The 15,491-nt window shown below is 40.6% G+C and overlaps 1 protein-coding gene across 6 annotated transcripts in view; it reads right to left on the bottom strand.

Moving 5' to 3' along the window:
• Nucleotides 1-15,491, bottom strand: part of astn1 (astrotactin 1) — a 327,153-nt gene that overhangs the window by 169,169 nt on the left and 142,493 nt on the right. For all 6 annotated transcript variants that reach the window (XM_072364268.1, XM_072364270.1, XM_072364269.1 and 3 more), the window contains 2 exons: nt 13,527-13,693; nt 8,126-8,320 (listed from right to left, as the gene is read on the bottom strand). In XM_072364268.1, the coding sequence (XP_072220369.1) occupies nt 8,126-8,320; nt 13,527-13,693 (362 nt within the window). The remainder of the gene's footprint in view (nt 1-8,125; nt 8,321-13,526; nt 13,694-15,491) is intronic.

The following is a 15,491-nucleotide window of genomic DNA, read 5'->3' as shown; positions in this document are numbered from 1 at the left end:
TTTTCAGTGTAGATGATCCCTTTCACCTATTTATTTGACCCAGGCTACTTTTGAAAATACCAATTAGTCCAGCTTCAGCGTATATATACTGTGTCTCCAACACTGTTTAATCAGACATTTTTCAGTTTGACCACATTCTCTAAAGACTTACACTTAATGTGTCTGCAAAAAATCTTACTTCAGTTTCTCCTCCAGGGGCTTGTACTACAAAGCACGTTCAACATTTGCAAAGAACATTCAGGGTATCTGGTTTAGCTATCCCCAACAATGGAGGTGTCACAAAGTGGAACTACAACGCTGAATAGAAACACACATAAAAGCGATTTAAATATTTTCAAATGTCTATGTTTAATTCCTGCCATCCAGGTTTTAAAATGCAGAACAAAAAGAGTTCTGGTTTTGTTCAGGGATGATTTTGATAAATAAAAGCAACTTTCAAAGCATTTCAACTCAGCATGAACAGGCTTTAGAGTGACCCGTCTTTAAAGATTGTCTCGGCCACATAAGCATTACCTTCATTCCCACTTCTCTTATAAAGATGCTTCTGAGTGAAAGTCCAACACTGTAGTTGCTTTTTTTTGGTAACTCCAGTCAAGACTTCAGTCAAGATGTCGCTGTCCACGCAACAATGTCTCTCTCTTTTTATTTCATTTTCTAATTGATTGGACGGGAGGCGGTGCTTTCACATGTGTTGAACTCTTATCTCAAATCTCAGGAAAGTCCGGCTAACCTGATGGTTTGTTTCAAACACATGTGATCTGTGTCCTCAGTCTGTGTTCAGATATTTCTGGGGGAATGACTCATTTGCTGCTGCTCTAAAACTGCCCCGTTTCTGTTATGCTGAGGTTATTTCCAGCTAGTAACTATATCTGACACAAAACATTTAATTAGGCGAGTAATACTGCGAGCAAGTGAATTAGATTAAATTGATGTTTTTCCACAGTCGCACACCACTTCACGACAAGTGCATATTTACTGCAAATAAGCAACGATAGTCTTGCGCCTTGTAAACATGCATTTCAGTGGTCATTAAAGACGCATGAAAGGTCCTCGTGCTTCACGCTGGTGACAGTTTTCCTGTTATGTCTATGCATAATGCACCATTTTATTCATGCTGTGTTTGGGGGGGGGGCAGTGAAAATGAAACAAAAATACAAATATTTACAAATCACAAACTGTTGCCTTTGGGAAAGTCACAGCTTTGGAACAACATAAGCCACTGGCTGAAGTAGAGACAGCTCTGGAGTGGTTGTGTCAAATATAGTGTTGAAATTATGCTTGCATGCTCACGGTGTGGCCAGAAGTGAAACGGTAATTAGGGTACCGAAGCTGTGTGCTGCGGCCACAGCCACTGGTGCGTGAAATGTAGTCGTATGAGGTAAAAGTAGTAAAAAGCCTTTCGTAGATGAACCTGCAGAAGGACCATCAATCACAAGAGGCTATCCTTTGTTTCCAGATTGCTGTGGGTCTCCCTTTTGCAGCTTTAAGGCAAACCTCTTGATTGGTCATTCACTCACTGTTGTGGACGCCTTTGCCCTCGCTTTGGGATTCCATGAATATCTACTGATGCAGACGAATATATTGCCCCTATCTGTGCCTGTAAACTTGCCCCTGGTGGGGACAACAGCAAGCAGGGAGCAGAGGTTGCCCTTACCAGACGGGCTCTGCAGTCAAAAACAAGCCCTTGTCCTACTTGTGCTATGTTTAAAGTTCAAGGTTATTCACTGTTAAGCTTTTTTATGGTCAGTGAATGCATAAGTATTCATACTGATTGAACAGCCTGACATCAAAAAAGTTTAAAGCACTCCCTAAGTTTAGACTCTTACTCATGTGACTGGCCCTAAATCACGGTGTCATAAAGAGCTGCCATCAGCTGCAAGAAGAGGGAGTCGTACTGAAACACGCGGTGTAGTCTCGAAAGGAATTTACTTCAACATCATGGAGAGAAGTGCTGGAGACAGACTGAGAATTCTGGCAAGTTCTCAGTGATGCTTTGCACAACCTACCTTGAGAAACTGTGCACACATCTGCTTGGAAGCAACTTCAGCTTCGATTTTTCTCTCTGCAGGACTGAATGGATCACCAGTTTGCACCTAAACATAGCTTGTTAAGTGCTGCTACATTTTTACCCAAAAACAACAACAAACAAGGTTGGTTGGGATTTTATTACAGCACAGTCAAACATCTGTCATCTTCTGCTGAAAGTAATTATGCATGATTTCAGCTGTCAATTTAACAAAGCAGACAAATTGGGAATGTAATGACTGAATCTAAGTTGTTTTGCAGAAGAGGGTGATTTTTCTCTTAGACGCTCACTAAGTGGTACATGAGCCTGGTTCCTTTCATTGCATTCATGTCTGACAATTTTCACAGTTAATTTTGCGAGAGGCTGACATGTAACATTTAGCAACCATCTGGCACCGTGAGGATGTCATAATTCATTTTCTCTCTTGAAGTTCAAGCAACTTTTGTGGAACTGCCAAAACTTACTGAAGCTTACTTTGTTTATTTATCTTTTTCTAGAGGGAGCGGCAGTGAAGCAGCAACCGGTTTGATGAATTATTAAAATGTGAAATGTGACAAAACACTTGGACACTTTTGTTTTGCATCAACAACCTTTTCACTTTTGTCTGTTTGTCTCGCAGCGGCCCCCGACTACGGCGTTCAATAAACTCACAGCTCCCAATAAGAGACAATGACGGCCACCGGCAACCGGCTCCCACGCCACTGGCTCGATTAGTCTGCAGCAAACACGTTTCATATTTTAATTAGCTGAGTTTATGAAAGTGTTTCTCTTGAGGGTGTCATGTTGAAGGTGTGGTACAGCAAAGTGAAATGCAATAAACATTTAAGAGCAGGCTTAGAAAAGAATAGAAAGAACACCTGCACAAAATTGTTGGGGTGGGAGGTTGGAGGGCAGCAGCGTGGTCTTAACCATTGATCCCAAGCAGCAAGCAAAATGAAAACAAAAGGCACTAAAATATTCATTAAACCCTGCCCTGCGCTTGTCGAGTAAGAGAGGAATAGTAAGCGGAGGAGAGGGAGGACAGTTAGGAGTAATGAGAGGAGGTTAGCTTTTTAACATCTCATTACTGAAGTCCACTGGCTCCCACAGAGACAGGAAGATAGAGACCCTGTCACTGAGCTCTGTAATTTGAAGCCAGATCATATCGAGCCCGGTGCTCCCCGAGATGCCAGCCTGATAGGACCTCCTTCCTGTGCACGGGCGCAGGGCTCATGTTGCTTTGTAACCAAGAGCATCTTGTGCCCGACAGGCCTCCTGCCAGTGACAGGAAATCAAAGAAATAAACCTTGTGCTTTTTTAAATTGAAAACAACAACCTTCCTGCTCAGGGAGGTTGGGATCTATTTCCCTTAGCAAAAACATGAGAAGCGTTTCAGGGCTGGTGAACTTAAAAGATGGACCATAAGGGAGCCATGCTGGGTACGAGAATCAAACCAGCTCTTTGTATGCGGGTGTGCGCCGATGCTCTTGGGAAATGAAGCCGAAAAGGCCGTGGCTGTGAGTGTGAATGTGTCAGCTCGAGCTTTTATGTGCATACCTGCACACACTGGCCATTCTTTCAGTGTCAGTGAGTGTCATGTCATCGGCCACCTGCTCACGCCACTTGGAGCCTCCTCTCTCATCTGAGCTATCTCTCTGTTGCTGCTCCAGGCAGTGGACAGAGAAAAGCGCTCAGGGGTAACAGAGCAGATCCATTTCCCACCCCTCCATACACACACACACACACACACACAGGCAGGCAGGCAGGCTTACATCCCAGATAAATAAAACATTAGCAGCAAAAAACATCAACTTTGTGAGTCTGTTTACATTTTTTTTTGTCCTTCTGTGGATGAAAAGGGGATTTTGTAGGAGACGGAGGAGAGAATAAAAAACAAAGAGGTATTTTTGTCTAAAACAAAAAACAACAAAACTGATATGGATGCTTGAGCAAAACTCAAAAAGGTTAACTTGATGAATTATATTTGGAGTGGTGGAAAAATAACAAAAATAGCAAATCTCCACTGGTGATTAAATTTTGACTTCTTCTTTTGACTGAGTGATGGAGACAGATGCTTCGTGCCACTGCAGCACAGTGGGGACGGGCTTTTGAAGGGGTGCCAGTGAACATCACATGAAGGTTTTCTTTATCTCCCACCCTTTTTATCTGCTTTTTTTTTTCTCAAAGGCAAACAGGATGTCTAATCAGGATGTGTGAGGACGTGGGTCACAGCGCTGTTTCACTTGCATATTCTAGTATCTAATGACTAAGTCAATAGCTGTTTGCGACTTTGCATTTTTATTTCCTCAAGTGGCTGTTAGAAATAACTGAATGTTTCACAGTTTGAGGGGATTCTTTGACTAGAGGTCATTTGGGGGATGCTTGCTCACTGCACTCTCCCTGGTTGTCAGTGTTAGGGCCTGAGGCCGTAGCTATTGCCCAGCTAATGTGCCCTCCGCAAGGTGGAATCTGTATTTCCTAAATATTGTGAGGGAATTGCTGGCTGATGTTGATCTATAATGGTGACGTCTATTAAGAGTCTCAACTGCAGCTGAATCATCTAACTGATAACATCAATCAGAATGTCCACAATCAACTTTTATGCTAATCAGACAAACTTTCGGCAGACACTTGTTAACGTGTCATTTTATGGATATCAAATTATAATATGAAAACTTCAATACAACACCCAACTCAAAGGCGATTAAAACTCCATAGTTACTTGCAAGCAGGGCTTTAACAAATTTCCCTAGACAAAAATAAAGAAGGCTCATCTTGAGGAGTGGCTTTTATCTCTGGGACTATCTAGAATATTGTACTTTAGTTGGGACGATGCTTTTTAATCAAACGAGTTTGACATATGCCAGCTCAGACTGTAAATAATGAGTGAGTCATGTCATTCTAATCTTTGCAGGGTCAAATGTGATTCAGAGTTGTTTCCACTCCCCCTAATACGTATCAAGTCTTCTCTGAAAGAGGCAAAAATCCTCTCAAATAACTGTACAAACCTTGTAGTGCATTATGTAGGCTTTTTAGAGTTTACCATATCCATTCACCTCTTTTTAATTCATATCTTGTAAAGGCAAGTCAAAAGTGACAAGAGAAACTTGGCTGTGCTAGTATATGAAAAGAAACCTGGTGGCCTGTTTGACACTGTGTGTCTAAAAACAGGAAGTAAAATCTGGATGAAGATCTCAAAAGATCCAACATAGTCTTGTCTTATCTGTTAAATCTCACAAATGTATACATTTAAAATGAATATTCAAGAATCACAAGAGGTTGTTTGGATTTTTTCACTTGGAAAATAAAGAGCAGTTAATTATAAAATCTAAATCTATAGTAATATATAGATTTGAGACAGAGTTCAGATCTGAGAAAATGCTGTAAGACCCCATCCAACACAAAATGCTGGTCAAAAAGAAATTTCCCAATGAATGTCAATAACTGTAAACCACACAGTTGAAGCTGTCAAGTTTAGTTCCTAAGCCTCTTTATTTTTCTGACATATGATTGAAACTCCCGCAGAGCCACAGGAGATATTTGACTATTGTCACATGTTGAACAGACTCCTTCAACTTACAAATACACTTAGTACAGTAGCTCTATAAGAGCTCATGTCTGGAAAAGGCACGATTGTTTGTGATTTAGCAATAATAATTTTTTTTTTGGGGGGGGGGTTAATGTGATATATTCTAATAAATTAAGATTTGATGCAAAATGAGTGCACCTGTGCCCATGTTTACAGGGCACCTCAAGTCAAAATCCTATCTTTGCAAAATCAAAACATTTCTCATGCAGCTCTATGAACAAGAAATTCTTGCCATTACGTTTGACATTTAGTTTCCTTTAGGACAGATTTGCCATCTCTTGCTAGGCATGCAGGCACATTTCAAATACAACAATTTGCTTCCAAGTTCTGTTTGTGCTCTTGGCTTTGAGATACTTACTGATATAAATTGAGTGCTCCACAAATTGCCAGACCCCAAATGAATCCCTGGTCTTCAGTTGCGATGCTCTCTCTGGTAACTTTTGTTCAGTTTACATTCAAGCGTTCACGTGATCCAGTTAACTTCAATTTCAGCACACTGTCTCCTGGTCAGTTTTAATTCACTGGTTGCTATCTCTTATAATTACGCCTTGCATTAACCATGCCTCCCAGCAGAGTCTTCCTCCTCTACCACCTCATCGGAACAGGAAGCATTTGGTGTTTGTCAAAGTCTGGCTCAGACCGCACTCTCCATTCACAAGCGCTTTCAAATGAGATCAGAGCATCTGAGATTTAGATCCTTGATGATATTAACTTTCCTGCCTCGCCCATCCCTCCCTCCCACAGACTTTATTGGTGGATCCCTAAGTGGGTGCTTTGCCTCCGGCAGTGGAATCCATGCACAGCCAAAATTAAATTCCTGGGCCACAGATGCCTTCGCTGACCTTCTGGCTTCCTGATTTGAGTGTAGATGATTACAGCATGCAGACAGGGATAATTAACCACATTCAAAGTACTCTGCTATCCACATCTAACCCTGTACAAATTATGAAAGAGGCACAGCTCGACCTATTTGCTTTAACATGTAAGCGTCACACAAGAGCTGACGTGAGGTTTGCTTTCTTGCCTGAGTATAAACCTGAGATTAGGAGAGATGTCTAGAATTTTATAGGCGGCAATCTCCAACAGGGACAAGTTTTATTATCACCATTTCTGTTTTATAGGAAGAGAACTGAGATAAAAACGGTGACACAATCGTTACCCCGTCATGAAGTAACCTTTACAGATACTGATTCAATCTGCTATGCTTTCACAACCTGCGTAGACATTTTGGTAATGTGTGACCTGGACCATATTCCACCCCAGAGAGAATCCAAAAAGCTGATCCAAAGCCTTCAGGAGACCAAAACCGCTATCATCAAAGTAATCTTCAGTAAAGCTTGTTTATAGATTTCCACCTAAATATAGCATCTTGTATTTTATTATCTGTCTTAAGTAAATACATACTTGTACTTCTTTCTTTATGTGTACCTCTTCACTGACATAGTCATAGCTCACTAGTTAATGCAGAATATAGAAAATGCCAAAACTTAAATTTGTGTTGATCAGCAGCCATCCTGAAATTGGTTGAAAATCTAATAAATAACAACCAAAGAAGAAGAAAAATTACAGTGTTTTGATGGTTTTATTTGGGTACAAGGAGCAACATGAACCACTTTAAGATTTTTTATTTTATTAGTATGTTATTTTGACTTCTCAGCATCTGTTTTTTTGCAGTTCTGATATGTCGGTGTAGTTATACTCAACCTTATGAGCAGTGTTTAACTGCTTACCATAGGTTGTATCTGTGTGTATGCAGCAGTAATAACAAATATGCTGGTCAGACCCAAAAAAACAGCGTCGCTGGATTACTATATGATACAACCTGTTGGATGCAATGGGTGTCTGTGTCTGACGAAATGACTCCATGTTCAGAGACAGTTTTCACTCTGCAGGCATGTTTCCCAGAATATATTTTTGTAAAAATTAGCACTAAATACTGTACAGGGATCCAAAATCTTGGCACACAGTCCTATAATGAAGCAAATAGCCGTGAGGGGAGGATTAAACTGGCAAACCTTGAAAATACTTAAGAAACAGTGATTCTAGTGATTTTATATCTTGTGATGCTATTTGTCAAGGCTAAACAAAAAACTTGAAAATATTGTCTACGTCCCAAGAACCTTACCATCATAGAGCTCTACTTGAATTACTTCAAGTTATTGCTGCTAAAAGGTTCAACAAGCTATTTATTTATGGCATTCACACTCCTTCTGCATTTTGGCCGAGTTGTCATAAAATAACGACACAGTGTGATATGTAATTTGCTGTCACTCATCAGGGGTTGTACTGACCAAACTTTTAGATCCAACTTTGGACTTGTGCAATGCATTTTAAACATCCACTTCAGCCACTTCAATCTAATTAATCCAAATCAATTTAAAGTGCATTGACTGAAACAGATCTATCTATCATAATGATGCCAGCACTGCAGGAGTCAACCCCCCCTCAGGCCTGCCTAACAGTTTCCCTGCTGAGATTCAAATGACAGAACAATGTTCCCAACAGGTTCCACCATCGGCGTGCAAGTTTACCTGAATGTGGCCTTTAGGATCTGTCCAGAGGTGCTCTCTTTTGTGTGGTTGTTGTATCCATAGAAAAGGTCGCCAAAGACGGTCTGGTTGGCAGGGACGTCTGTTGCTTCACTGCAGTCGATACCTTCAGTGCAGGCCTCAGACAGAGGCAGGCATGACCTCCCATCAGGACCACGCTTGTAGTCCTCAATGCACCTGGAGAGACAGTGAATTTTACTCACTGAAGTGATTAAATTGCATCTTTCACCAAATGAAGTTCTTACAGTATAAACATAAACAGTATTCCCAAATCAAACCAAGCGCATGCTCAACTTAATGTCTTAAGGAGCCAATTCTCCTTATTGAGCTGTAATTTAAACCAGATTCTCAATGGTCTACCATGAGACAGCAGGCTCCTGGTGAGTTTGATAGAGCTGTTACAAGAATCAATAGTAATAATATCTGATCTGTACAGCTAAATCTCATTAAGTCTTGACTCCTGATCAAACCAGTGAGTGACAATTAAAGTATACAAACAATGGTGTGAGTTGTAAGCTTGTGTGAACAAAACACACAACATACAGCATTTCCTACAACACACGCTCATGTGGATGTCCATTAACTTAAGTGTAGCCTTTTTGCAGTTGCTTTGTCAAATCCTTTTTTTTCCAACTCTATCTGTTATTTTCTTTCTGTACTTTTTATGCCCTCTCAAACTTGAGTTTTTTGATTTGTTCTAGCTTTGGGACTGTTACTCTCATCGAGTCTTAGGATTGCAGTACAACTTCATGCCACTTCCACTGTTTATTTTTGGGATCAGCTGGCTGCCCTGACGCCAGCTGGCCAGCCGACCAGAACAACCGATATCCCTGTTGAAATCTGTTGAAAAATACACAGAAAATGCAAAGATGGAGAAAGTAAGCTGGGTTGAGACAGAAGGAGCTTATGGAGGAGAGAAAATCTTCTGTATGCGAACCCCGAGGATGCATACAGCTGCCGAACCCTCCTCACAAACTATTTTGAATACCTCTCTCTATGTCCATTCCGTGAGAAGGACTGTGAGGACATGGTCTGATGAGACTTATGAGTAACTGCAGAGCTCCTTTGAGTTCTGTCAGGTATTCTGTTGGCTGCTTTGAGAGTACACAGATGGGCTCACAGAATGTATCACCAACGACATAAACATTTGCACTGACTCCATTGTTCCAGCCAGAACTGTAAAATGTTACTGAAATAACAAGCCATGGCTAAAAAAATGACATCAAATTCTTCCTAAGCAGTATGAAGAGTGCCTTGAGAGCTAGCGAACAAGTAGGAGGTGTGAACAACTCAGGGAACACTTAAGATAATGCTCAATCAGGCAAAAGACAATTACAGGAGTCGACTGTAGTGGACGTTTGAGAAGAAAAAGACGAGAGAAATCTGAAGTGGCATGAGGACCATCACTGCTTGCAGGTGAGCCAACAGCAGAGATGTTGCGGGCAGTCTGAGCAGGGCCAATTAACTGAATCTATCTTTTTACATAGCCTTCCATGGCTGCTGCTAAATCTCCCACTGTCTTGTCTGATGACAGTCTGCAAGCAACAGCTGCCCCCCCCCACTCCCCTTGCAGCCCCATAACTGTAACGGGTGGTGTATGGACCCAATTGCAGTACAAAGGAGTCAGAAGACAGTGGTAAAAAGTTCAAGGCTTTACTGAGACTCTGGCAGACAGACAAACGGTTGAGAAACCGGCAAACAGGAATCAGGAGAGGAGAGGCAAAGTTCTTGGTCAGGGACAGAAGGCTGGGTCGAATTACCAGGAGGCAGACGAAGCAGGGAATCAGGGACAGGCGAGGTCGGTACCGGTAAAGCTGGCAGGAGAACGCTGGAAAGACATGCATGGCAAAGACAATCTGGCAAAGGATAGAGTGTGGAGCTGGTGACTATATGCTGGGCTGATTGCATGTGATGAGAGGCAGCTGTGTGCACAGGTGAGTGGAGTTAACTGATGATTGGATGACTAAACTGTGACAATAACATCTTGTAAGAGCTCCTTACATACCTCTGACTGGACTTTCTACACTTTCCAACCTACCACCCCTTACCTTCCCACGTTGACCATTTTCAGGGACAACAGATGAGACTCCTCTCTTTTTTTTTTGTCTTTTCCAGCACATTCAGCACCATCAGGTCGACTCTACTGTGTGAGAAGCTGACAACAATGCTAATAATAGCTCTCCAGGAAAAGCCTGTGGAAACAGAGCTTGTTTGAAGCCAAGGCAAACAGGCAAACAAAGCCAAATGCCTTGGACATACATAAGGGAATAATGAAAAGAGATCATCAGGAACAGTATGTGCTGTTTAGTCTTTTAGGATTGTGGGCATTGGCCACACTCACTGAGGAGGACTGTTTTCATCTATCTTCTCTTATGCTCAACACAAAATGTTGATGAAAACCCAACTTTAGAGGCAGGTTCTTCAAATCTGTATCTTAACTTAAGTGATCAACACTGACTAAATGAGCATGACTGGAATCAGACTACAAAGAAAGTAACTTCTTTGTATAAAGTGGCTTGTGGAGGAATGACTTCATAAAATGAGCAGTGATGGTACATAACAAAACTCAGCTAGGTCCGTACAGATCAAAATATCCTCGCTTAAAACTGCTCAGGGAGCTGCAGGTGAAAGTCATGAATTCTACATTTTCTACATTATTTTGTTTTTTTATGAAGATATATTTTACTCCCTCAACAAATTCTCAATGAGTTAGAACCCAAAGACAGAATCATCCCACTGATATTATATATGTGTACAACATACTGCAAAATGAACCAAAGGCATGCAAGGTAAAGAGACTGAGGTGGGGTAAAGAGAGGATAAACTTTCAGGGACTTCACTAGAAGACACCTTCTCTCTCGAAAACTAAATGTCATAAAACTAACGCCAGCTGGGAAAGGAATTGGAGGATTAGCCACATCTGCAGTATTGGAAGAGACAACAACAAAAGGGTGTTGTTGAAAATGAAACGAAGCAGCAGTTTGGATTACCAGCTTATAGAAAATTGACATGAAATACTGTGCCTGCAGTATGATGCATAATGGAGAGATGACAATGGTTTGTTGTGTTCAATTAAAAAAGTGCTGTTAATGGGAAATGCTGGTGTTTCATAGGCAGAGAGCATCAAAAATTGACCTTGAAAGCTTTCCCTATTCAATGACATAATGAACACCTCATGCATTTCGCTCAGCTTCAGTTTAAAACTCTGAATACCCACAGAGGAGTTGACGTTTTTTTTGTTTTTTTGGTCTGGCTGATTTAACTCTCAAAGACTGATCTAATCACAACATAAGACTAAGAGGAAAGTATCTAGATTACATAAAAAAAAACAACCTTTCATTCAGATTCATACTCTTGTCACAGTTAAACCTACAAGAATAGATAGCATTAGTCCATTACACAAAGGCAGTGGTAAAAGGCAGCAACATTTAACATCTATGCTTCCACACACTTTATCTCAGATGCACCTTAGAGTTTGCCGTCTGCTGCAAACTGACAGATATACTGTCAGTTGTCTTTCATGAAGAAAAAGAATCTGATAAAAAGAGAAACAATTTGCCCTTTATACTCACTCCTCTGCTCTAAAATCCTTTCTCATAAGTATCATCCCAACAAATTAATTAGTTAATTAACCAATAATTTTTTCCCAGACATATCCTTAGTTTCATGCCAGCCTTAGTTTGCTCTTCCTTGATAACATTTGATATTTTGCTGTTTTTTTTCCTGGAGAATTTGGTGAGTGAAGAGAAAATCTGCCACATCTTATGGAGGTATATATCAAAACACAACAAGGAGAGGAGAAAGGAGGAGAAAGTGAATTCCTTACACACAAAACATTACATGGAGTGAAAATTTAGTTTTGAATGGGTTTATTCTTATCTATTAGAGATAAAAGTACCAATAACTGGTTGAAAATGATTCTGTGAAAGGAACAATGTATATAGGTGTGCTTTTCTCAAAAGCTGACAAGATCCAACATCTATAAAATCTGAAGAGTGCCCAAATGCCAGCTTTAAAACGCTTGGTGTCTCACCTGATCTCTGCCTTTATTTCAGTTATCTTTCTTTTCTTTTTTGGGACTGTCATGGCACATGTGCAACTTATTCAGCAAAGCCCACAGAATCATGGATTGACTATGGTAGACTTTAATTCTGCATAGGTTGAATACTCCTAATTACGTTCTGGTCCCTGAAATTATCCAGAATCTTTCAAGTCTGCATCCTGATGCATCTCAGAATCAAGAGAATTTCCAAACTTCTGGTGAATGATACTTTCACATGTGCAACACACATTAACATTAACATCTTGGCAGCCCAAATGCACACCCTCATGGCAACAGCAAACTGTCAGAGTCAATGGGCTCCTTTAAGAGAAGAAAAAAAAAGGCTTGAGGAGCATTAAAGTGTTGAGCCGGCCTCCAAATTCTCCCAAATCCAAATCTGATGGCCCATCTATGGGATGCGGCAACAGGATCAAAAGAAGGAGGATCCTACAAGTTCCACAGGTTAGGTATTTACATGCCAGACACCACAAGGCACCTAAAAAGGTCCTGTGTTTCCTGATGTTTTGGCAGCACAGGGGGGTGCCTACATAATTTTTGGCAGATAGTTTTAATGTTGAGACCAAGCATGCCCCAAAGACCTCGACCCGGGCTCCAAATAAAAAAGATCTGACTGACTTTGAACAAGAGTTCAAAGAGTGCCAGTATCAGAAGTATCACAAGGTGCCAGAAAAAACAGAGATCAATGTGTATGAAAAACATGTCAGTCACTGTGACAAGCTGATCACTTTGGTAGTGAAAAAGAGGGGCAGTGTTGTTTGTCACTATCTAGAAATTCATACATTCATGCGTTCGGCTTGTAGCTGAAATTTAGCCAAAGTGTTACAGCTTGGGTTTAATCTACTAGTGAAGGACAAATACTGTATTTCAAATGATTTATGTCAATCTAAAACCAATGTTTTCCATGATTTTACATTAAGAAACCTGAAGGAGAGCCATATTTAATGTTACATCACCTAAGGCAGTGTTTCTCAATTCCAGTCCTCATGAGGACCGGAATTGAGAAACACTGAGCTAAGGAAAGGAGACTGGAAAAACTACTGTATGTCCAGCAGGTAGGTCCAACTTTCATGTCAGTGACTGCAGTTTTGGGAATATTTCCTTGACTCCTAAACACATGTCTTCAAAGGGCTAGTTAATTTGCTAAATCTTGTGGGTATTCTCTTTGTGTCGCTAATGCGATAAAGAAACTTAATTTACCTTTATCTTGCCTCGTCTGAACGCCTGTCACATTAATGGTGACAGGACTTGATGTGACAGAGCTCTAAAATATAATAATCACAGTAATCGGAAATATGAGCTGCTGATGGTGTTCTTTCTTACCCACAGAACATCTGGATGTTGTAGAGCGTTGGGTCATCCTCTAGAGGGGCCAGCTGTTGGAGACACAGCTGCTCACATCCACCATTGAAGCCATCAGAGCAGTCGATGCCAATGTGGTGGTCATAACACCCGGTCCCATCCTTCATTGGACTCAACCCCGGAGGGCACTATGGGAGGAACAAGTGTTTTGAAATGACTGATGCTTGCAATTAGAAACTCTTATTTCATTTGGGGACACTTTCTCAGAGCTGCCTAAACTGTGAAAAGCTGCCACATTAACACTAATCCCTGATGGGAGAGGTAAACACGCCCCATAACATCTGTGCCACAAAACGCAAACAGTCGGATTTCTGTACCCATTAGTGCAGCCTGTGTGAACACCGAGTGTACTTTGTAAAGTCACTCAAGGCTAAATGTTTCATGGAAACATTGTTATGCTATCTGCATGAAAAACAATAAAATAAAAGAGTTCTGATAAAGCAAAGCACAAAAGTAGTGGAAAACTAACTGTTTGTAAGCCACTTATATGTGAAATTTACTTCACAAACAGAATATTGGATTGTCAGTGAATAATTGATTTATATACCCTTCAGTCTTAATGCCATACAAGGTCATACTCTCCAGCACTTCCTGATCCCCCGAACAGTTCAACTGTTTTCCTGAAAATTGTATATTTTAAGCTTTATCACATGGGCATGACTGTTCAAATTCCTAATCAGCCACTGAGTGGGAACCCATGAATGTGCTGATGAGCCCCACCCACATCTCCGCCTCTCAGCACTTCCTCATAGTCTGTTTAGACTTGGCGAAACTCCCTCTGCCACATTCATATTTTAATGAACAAATGGCAGTAAAAGCTCTCACTGAGCTCCACGATGTTGTGATTTTAACACAAGATGCAGCAGCCGCTTGCACATAATTCATTTTCAGCAACCAACTAGTACAGCTGTGTGGGTCTGTCTGACCAGAGAATACACGAGTCAAGTCCTGAACTCTGTCCTGTAGAGGTGTTCTGGAAGAACCAGAATCAAGCAGTTTAAAGCAGTAAACCCCCAACCAGAGCTAAAAGCTGCGGTGTCCAGATGAATGGACTGAAACTGGGTTATTGCTGCACAAGGGGATCAAACCAGATACTGAATGCAGTTAATATGTTCCAAATTTGAATCATAGATTAATCACAGGTATTGTGTTATTTTCATCAATAAACAATGAACAAAGCAGATCTTGAATTTGTGTAAATGGGTTATTTTCAATTTGACTTAGATCTGCTGTTTTTTGTCACATTTATTCTGTTGCACATTTAATATCGAAAGCAGCAATGGCATTTCAGGGAACTACAATTATCTTTAATAAAATCAGTGGTTAATCTTCAAGAAATTTATTGAAAAACTTCAATTCTTTTTTTTTTTTGTCACTGAGTCATGGGCACTTAATTAACAAGCACTCTGCAATGAGGTGAGTTCATTAAGGAGCCACAGGACCTGACTTCACCTTTGTTTCCTCTTTTCACAGCCTCACTCAGATTTGCCCAAAACTTTATTTCTTTAATCTCTTATACACCTGTCAAGTTAACTTCAAATAATTTGTTTCTGTCAGCTCTTACTTCAAAGGCAACTTTGATGGAGTACATTTTAACAAGGCACAGCTGCATTCACAACAGCGACTTGGTACTCGGCTTCTTTTTAAGCGAGGATGAATCCGTGCCGACTGACTTGTTATATCGGTCTACGGCTTTCATCACAGAGTCCATGTAGGTCATTTAGCTAATGAAGCTCACATGTTTGTTGTGAATTCCGCTCTGGTTTTCAGTTGAGGTACAATCATTTTGTTTAGTTAACTAATTTAGACCATTCTTTTAAGACACAGGAACATTTCTTGAAAAAATATTCATAAACTTAAATGGGAAGTCAGTAATTAACACTAGAAGCACAGGTTTTATTTCTAGTAACTAGTTTCCACAGAAGC

The sequence above is a fragment of the Leuresthes tenuis genome, unplaced genomic scaffold (assembly GCF_036924035.1).
Source record: "Leuresthes tenuis unplaced genomic scaffold, fLeuTen1.0.hap1 SCAF_14, whole genome shotgun sequence".
Lineage (NCBI taxonomy): Eukaryota > Metazoa > Chordata > Actinopteri > Atheriniformes > Atherinopsidae > Leuresthes > Leuresthes tenuis.
This window is presented reverse-complemented; position numbering and strand designations above follow the sequence as displayed.